This window comes from Chlorella variabilis (assembly GCF_000147415.1).
Source record: "Chlorella variabilis unplaced genomic scaffold CHLNCscaffold_1, whole genome shotgun sequence".
NCBI lineage: Eukaryota > Viridiplantae > Chlorophyta > Trebouxiophyceae > Chlorellales > Chlorellaceae > Chlorella > Chlorella variabilis.
In genome coordinates, this window is record NW_005435087.1 from 2,090,568 (window position 1) to 2,097,282 (window position 6,715).

The 6,715-nt window shown below is 70.4% G+C and overlaps 3 protein-coding genes across 3 annotated transcripts in view; 2 read left to right on the forward strand and 1 right to left on the reverse strand.

The window, feature by feature from the left end:
• Positions 1–590: 590 nt before the first annotated feature.
• CHLNCDRAFT_133451 (expressed protein) lies at positions 591–2,888 on the forward strand (the record flags this gene model as incomplete). The annotated part of the gene is made up of 7 exons (XM_005851815.1): positions 591–635; positions 808–1,125; positions 1,422–1,518; positions 1,697–1,800; positions 2,078–2,230; positions 2,456–2,647; positions 2,814–2,888. 7 exons carry the CDS (start codon positions 591–593, stop codon positions 2,886–2,888), a joined length of 984 nt encoding a protein of 327 aa, XP_005851877.1.
• Positions 2,889–3,263: 375 nt separating this feature from the next.
• CHLNCDRAFT_133452 (hypothetical protein) lies at positions 3,264–4,255 on the reverse strand (the record flags this gene model as incomplete). Its single annotated transcript, XM_005852149.1, has 4 exons — positions 3,264–3,362; positions 3,537–3,711; positions 3,861–3,998; positions 4,107–4,255. The coding sequence occupies 4 exons, from the start codon at positions 4,253–4,255 to the stop codon at positions 3,264–3,266; spliced, it is 561 nt and encodes a 186-aa protein (XP_005852211.1).
• Positions 4,256–4,899: 644 nt separating this feature from the next.
• Positions 4,900–6,715, forward strand: part of CHLNCDRAFT_133453 (hypothetical protein) — a gene marked incomplete at both ends in the record, with an annotated part of 3,036 nt that continues 1,220 nt past the window's right edge. Inside the window, 6 exons of the mRNA XM_005851816.1 lie at positions 4,900–5,028; positions 5,107–5,169; positions 5,278–5,402; positions 5,670–5,821; positions 6,054–6,161; positions 6,364–6,444. Of these exons, the coding sequence (XP_005851878.1) occupies positions 4,900–5,028; positions 5,107–5,169; positions 5,278–5,402; positions 5,670–5,821; positions 6,054–6,161; positions 6,364–6,444 (658 nt within the window). The remainder of the gene's footprint in view (positions 5,029–5,106; positions 5,170–5,277; positions 5,403–5,669; positions 5,822–6,053; positions 6,162–6,363; positions 6,445–6,715) is intronic.

Sequence of the window (6,715 nt, forward strand, 5' to 3'; positions counted from 1 at the left end):
CGTTTATCAACTGTGTATCAGCAATGCCTGTACCCACCCGAGCCCTCTTCTTCCTCTGACCCGGGTCCTCACTCGGTGCGCACACCACACACACACAACCCAATTTGCCATGCAGCATAACACGCACCCACCATCATGATGCGATGGTGGCCAATGTAATGCAAACAGCAAAGCCCCATATGTGTGTCACTGGAGATGCCAGGAGAGCAGAGCCCTGCACCGGAGTGAGGTGCTTGGGCACCGGCGGGCGAGGCGGCGACGCCACGGGCGCTGCGCGTGAAGTGCCGGCCTGGGCCCACAACCCTGGACGAATCGCGTTGCTGGCACGCACATCAACACTTTCCATCTCTTCGTGAACTGCAGCTCGGCCCCTGCCACCTCTGGGCGGCGCCATGTCCTCGCAGCTAGGCAGGGTGGGCAGGAGGGCGCTGCCCTGGGTGCAGCAGCTAGAGCGCGCAGCCCCTGGAGCAGTGCAGCAATTCAGCAGCGCTGCAGACGCGCCAGCAGCGCCAGCCGGCCGTGGCAGGGGAGCAGGGAGGGGCGATGGCGGACCACGCGCCCCAGGCAGCGGCCCTCGAGCCCCAGGAGGCATGGTGAGGGGCTCGCAGCGCGGGGAGGACGGTGGATTGCTGGCGGTGAGGTGCCGCCGTTGCGCCGCCGCCTGCACGGCTCCTGCTGCTCCCCTCTGGTTCAGCAGACCTGGCATGCTGCTAACAGCAGCTGAGCATCCAGTCAACATGCTGCCCAAGCACGGTGTCCTGCTGGCGCCCACACCAACATCTCTCCTGCCGCCCTGCCTGGCTGCAGTCGCAGCGGTGGCAGCCACGGCAGCCTGGCGGCGAGGGCGGGCGCGGCGCGCCCGGGCGCCAGCCAGGCGCCATGTCGCAGCTTCTGGCAGACCGCCCGCCGCCGCGCGGCGACCGCGAGCGCCGCGCGCGGCAGCCCTGGCGCCGCGGCCAGCAGCAGCGGCGGGAGGGGGAGGAGGGGAATGAGTTGGTGGAGGTGGAGGACGCGTCGGTCACGCTGCCTGCGGAGCTTCTCGACACGCCGCACGACATCATCACCCAGTTTGAGTATGCGCTCAGGGACGCCGCTGACCCCCAGGCAGAGGCGGTGCCGATCAGGGTGCGCCGCGCCGCCTGGAAGCGCCGCGCCGCGCTGGCTTGTGCGGCTTGTGCGGCCCACCCCCGGCCAGAGGTCCTCCGGCGGGCCCGCATGCGCGCGTGTGCCTGCGCCCAGCTGGGCTGCCCAGGGCGCCAGCGGCTGGCGCTGGGCTGCTGGCAGCGCGATGGACAGCAGGGCAGGGCGAGGGGGCGTGAGGCCCCCCTGCTGCGCCCCGCCCCGAGCCTGTCGTCGCTGCCCCCTCCCCTGCTCACTCGCCGCCGCCTGCAACCCGGGCCACGCACCCCGCCTGCTCGCAGGACCTTGTGACCGACATTGGCGACCTGGCCAACAGCGACAACCTGGCGCTGCTCAAGTACTATGTGACGCCGCAGGAATGGCGCGCCTTCTCCTCAGGTGAGACCCCGCGCCTGGGGCCACCCCGCTCCTGCGCTGCCAGGCCGCGGCACGCGGCCGCCTGCTGCCAGGGCCTAGGGCGGATCCCGTGCCCATCCCCCTCCCTGTTGCTCGTATGCTCGCTTCACTCCCGCTTGCTTATTGGCGGCTCGCTCGCGCCTGCCGCCGTGTCCCGCAGGCAGCATGGACACCGAGGAGCAGAACCATCTGCTGGACCGGCTGGCCACGGCGCTGATCGCCGACGAGCGGCACGTGGAGAAGAAGGAGGCGGTGGCGGCGGCGGTGCGTGCCTGCGCTCGTGGCCTGCCCACATGCTGAGCTGTGCAGCGGGCAGGCAGGCACCCGTTGGTCAGCCCCCGGGGGCCGTACGCAGCTGGCAGCCTGGCCGTCCCTGTCTTGGAGCCGCAGAGGGCGCGGCCGGCTGGGCTGGCGGCGGCTTGGGGCGTTTGGCAAGAAGCCGCACTCCACGCGCGTGCCTGCCGCCGCCGGCCCCGTTCTGACCGGCGCCGCTCTGTGCGCCTGGATGCTTGGGTGCCTGCCGCTTGGATGCCTGCTGCAGATCGATGCGGACCCCGACTATGACATCATGGCCAGCCTGGGGTCGCGGCCGCAGCTGCGCGGCACCCGCCGCGTGGCGCCGGTGCCGCCGCGGGAGGAGGTTGAGGCGGAGATCGATGCCAGCAAGGAGATGCTGATGGAGGAGCACAGCATGGTGAGCATGGCCATAGCGGGGCGCCAGCGGGGAGCCTGCCGCGGCCTGTCGCTAGCTGCGACAGCGGAGCCACCCAATGCCGAGCAGGGCCTGAGATGGGGGTTGAGGCGCGCGGGGCCTGGCCGGGCTGCCGGCAAACGATGTTGTTCCACACAGCGACGCGCACACCATTCGTGCACGGTGCCGCTCACTCGTACTGCCCCTCCCTGCACCGCCGTACCGCAGACCGAGGAGGAGTTTGAGGCGGCCAAGCAGGCCACGGTGCAGCAGATGATGGCGGCGGCGCACCAGGCGGCGGCGCCCGTGCTGCCCAACCACCTGTCCCAGGAGCGGCGGCTGATGGCGCTGGTAGACAAGGCGCTGCCGCGGGACCACCCCCACTATGCGGCCGCCAAGCAGCGGATAGCGGTGCTGCAGGTGGGCGAGGCCAGCAGGCGGGCCGGGTGCTGGGGGGCTGGCGCTGGGCGGCGGCGCCCGTCCCCTCCATTGCCGAGAGCCTGTGGCTGCTGGGGGCTGCGAAGTGACTGATGTAGGTGGCAGCCCAGCCGCTGAATATGCATGCCTCCGCCGCTGCCCCTCGCAGGCCAACCCAGGCTGGTCCCAGGAGCGCAAGATGGTGTTCACAAAGCGGCTCATCAAGCGCCTCGCCTCGGCATGAGGGCCTGCCATGGTTGCTGGGGCCCCTGCCCGCTGCTTTTCCCAGATGCACTTGCCACTTGCCTCCTGAATCAGGATCGCAGCTTGTCAAATGTCAAAATCTCCACCAGGGCGGTCAGCAAAAATGCCGGAGCGCGCGAGGCGGCAAGGGGCGGGGCAGAGGCAGTTCAAGGGGCGACAGTCAAAAGGAAACAGCGATCAAAAGGCTGGCTACAAAAAGGCTGGATGGGACATGTAGAAACACAAAAGTGTACACGCGGGTGATTGTTGCCTCGCGCCAAAATAAACTGCTGCCCGGCATGTTGGCTGGGGCTGGCTGCCCCGGCGGCGGCGCCATGCGCACCGGGGTGCTCTTCGAGTGCAGCGCCAGGGCTGCTCAGTACGGCAGCGCCTCCCTGCTGACCAGCACGCCGTCCTCGTCAGCATACACCCAGTCGCCTGGCCGCACCAGCGCCCCGCCAATCACCACGCGAACCTGGCGGCGCAGCGGGGAGGCGGGCAGGCACGTGGGCAGGCAGGCACCTGGGCTGAGCCACCACCACCACAGCCGCACCACCACAGCCACACCACCACAGCCACAACTGGCGCACGGCAGCCAGCCAGCCCCAGCACGTGCCCGGCAGGCGGCAGGGCAGCCCCCGCAGCCCACCGCTTTGAGGCCGGGGTCGCGCTTGCTGGACTTGAGGGGGCAGGGCGCCAGCGCCTTGATCCCCACCTCTATCTCCCCCAGTGCAGCGGTGTCCCGCACGCAGCCGTGGACGATGACGCCGGCCCACCCATTCTTGGCTGCCAGGCCCGCCAGCCGGTCGCCCAGCAGCGCACACCTGCGGCGGACAAGGGGCGCAGGGGAGAGGGAGCGCAGCCGCAAGGATTGGCGGTGCGGGGTCAGCGAGAGCAGGCGGTGAGGAGGGGCGCTGGCGCCTACCCCCCCACGGTGCCAGGCCTGCACGGCTGCCAGCCAGCAGGCGCTCACCGCCGGCTGCCGCCGCCGTCCACCACCAGCACGCGGCCGTGCCCTGGCGAGTCCAGCAGCTGACTGATCAGCACGTTGCTCTCGTAGCACTTGACCGTCATGGCCTGCCCGTGGAACCTGATCCGCCCGCCAAAGTCCCTGCGCCCAACGCAAGCGCAGGCGGGGTGGTGGAACGGGCAAGGCGGGGTGGAAAGCCGGGCTGGCGGGAGGCGGGAGAGCGGCGCAGGCGATGGGCTGCTGGCCCACCTGAGCAGCCCTGGCTCCATTATCGTGATGCCGGCATCGTCCACACAGTCCACCGGGCCCATGTGCTGGTCGCACAGCTCGGTTGTGGGCGGCGATGGGCCCAGCTGCACCGAGTCGACAAAGGATGGGGTAGGGCTGCTCCCAAACATGGCTGCCTCTGCGCAACCGGGCGGCGGCCAGCGGCGGTAGAGTCCTTGTTCTTCCGCTGCTTGATGTGCTGCACCACAGAGCAGCACTGTGGAACCGAGCGGCGGCGGTGGCGGTGGCGGTGGCGTTAGCGGTGGCGGCTATCGCCGGCCTTGTTCTGCCGCTGCCTGATCTGCTGCTGTGCAAAGTGGCGTGCTCGATCGGTAGCTGCTGGTTGTTCCAAGCTGCTCGCTGAAGGAGCGAAGACAGACAAAGGTGGGCAACAGTGTGCCCTGAGGCAGGCGGTTGCCTTCACAGGGCCGAATGCCGATTGGTGCGGGCCAAGTTGGGCCTGCCTGTCAGAAAATAGGCAAACCTCGCTCGCTGCCTTCTTCCCCTCCTTCGGTAGGCATGCGGACTGTTCTCAGGCATTCTGTGTGTCAGATCTCGGTCCCCGGCATATTTTCTGGCAGAGAGCCGCAGTAACGGGGAGAGAACCCCATGTCGGTGAGCGCGCGATCGCCCTCGTTGCTGCTCTCTGCTGGGGGCTGCTTCAGCCTCAACAGCGCCGCCCGCCGGCGATCCAGCCTGATGGACCGGCCCGGCACTGCGCCAGGCGGCCAGGGTACTGATGGCGGGTGCCGCCCGCCGCCGCCCGCTGGCACTCATGCAGCGCGCGGCCGCCCAGACGCAGTGCCAGGCAGCGGCGCCCGCGCGGCGCGTGCCAGCGCTGCACCCCGCGGCGGGCATGCCGCGCAGCGTGCCTGCCAGCGGCGCCGCCGCCGCGCCGCCCACCGTCCGCGCCGCCACCCGCCAACACCGCCGCCCGCCGGGACGCCGCGCCGCCGCCTGCCGCGTGCTGTGTGCTGCGCAGACGGTCGGGCAGCCCATCGAGTGCAAGGCGGCCATCGCCTGGGAGGCCAAGAAGCCTCTAGAGGTGCGCCCCCCGCCTGCCTGCCTGCTTCTGTGCACAGGCAGCCCTGGGGGCCCCGGCGCGACCCGCCACCCACCGCCACGCATGCGCACCACCCCTGCCTCCCTGCAGGTGACCACAGTGGTGGTGGACCCTCCCCAGGCGGGCGAGGTGCGCATCAAGATAGCCGCCACCGCGCTGTGCCACACCGACAGCTACACCCTGGATGGGCTCGACCCAGAGGGGCTCTTCCCCTGGTGGGTGCGCCCGCCTCGCCGGCAGGGCAGGCCCCCGGCTGACAGCCAGCCCCTCTGGCAGGGCGTGTGCATGGAATGGGTGCCTGGAGGCCCGCACGGCAGGCTGCGGGCGGCGGCAGCCACAGCCCTGCGGGTCCTGCCTTGCAGCACGCGCCTGCCGCTGCCCAGCGGCGCCCAGCCTGCACCCTCCTGCGCGCCCTTGCAACCACCGCCAGCAGCCGAACCGCCAGCTGCCAACCAGGCACCGCCCCCCCACCCCTGCCGCAGCATCCTGGGCCACGAGGCGGCGGGCGTGGTGGAGAGCGTGGGGGAGGGGGTGACCAGCGTGGCTCCGGGAGACCACGTCATCCCCTGTTACCAGGCCTACTGCGGGGACTGCATGTTCTGCAAGCACCCCAAGTCCAACTTGTGCACCTCGGGTGAGGGGGCAGGCAGGGGCAGGGGCAGAGGCAGAGGCAGGGCCAGGGGCAGGGGGCCGCCTAAGCGCCCCCTCCCTGCAGCCAGTTTGTCCCGAGCATCCCGACCGCTGAGCAGCCATGCCGCCGGCATCAGCCGCTTGCCCCCGCCGCGGGCCGCGTGCCGCCCTCGCGTCGCTCGCCGCTGCCGCGTGCTGCCGCCGCCGCCACCTCTCCTGCCGCGCCCGCTCCGCAGTGCGTGCGTTCACCGGCAAGGGTGTGATGAAGGCGGACGACAAGCCTCGGTTCCGCACGCTGGACGGCAAGCCGCTCTTCCACTTCATGGGCACCTCCACCTTTTCGGGTGCGGCCAGGCGAGGGGACGGGAGCAGCAGCAGCGCCGGGCTGCGGCTGCTGTTTGCGGCTGGGTTGGGAGGCCGGTGCTCTCCCATGCCCCACCCTGCCGAGCCTCCCTCCTCCTGCCACCTGTGCCGCTGCAAGCCTCTTGCGGTACCGCTCCACCTCTTGCGCTGCTGTACCGCCACTGTACCGCCACTGTACCGCAGAGTACACCGTGGTGCATGAGGTGTCTGTGGCCAAGATCCCAAAGGAGGCACCTCTGGACAAGGTCTGCCTACTGGGCTGCGGTGAGTGGCCCCCCCTGCCTGTGTCCCTTGCTCTGCTGGGCTGACTGCCATCACGGGTGGCTGCTCTGGGCAGGCCAGCAGTGCGGCCTTGCAAGCTGCTGGCCTGGGGCTGGGAGCGGGGCGGGCGCTGCCATCCACCCAGACCTTGGCTCACCCAGCCTGCCGAAGTGGAGGATGGATGGCTGGGCAAGAGCAGCGACCCGTGATGGCAGTCAGGCCAGCAGAGGAAGGGACGCCGGTAGGGGGGGCTAATCGGCGCAGCTCAGCAGGC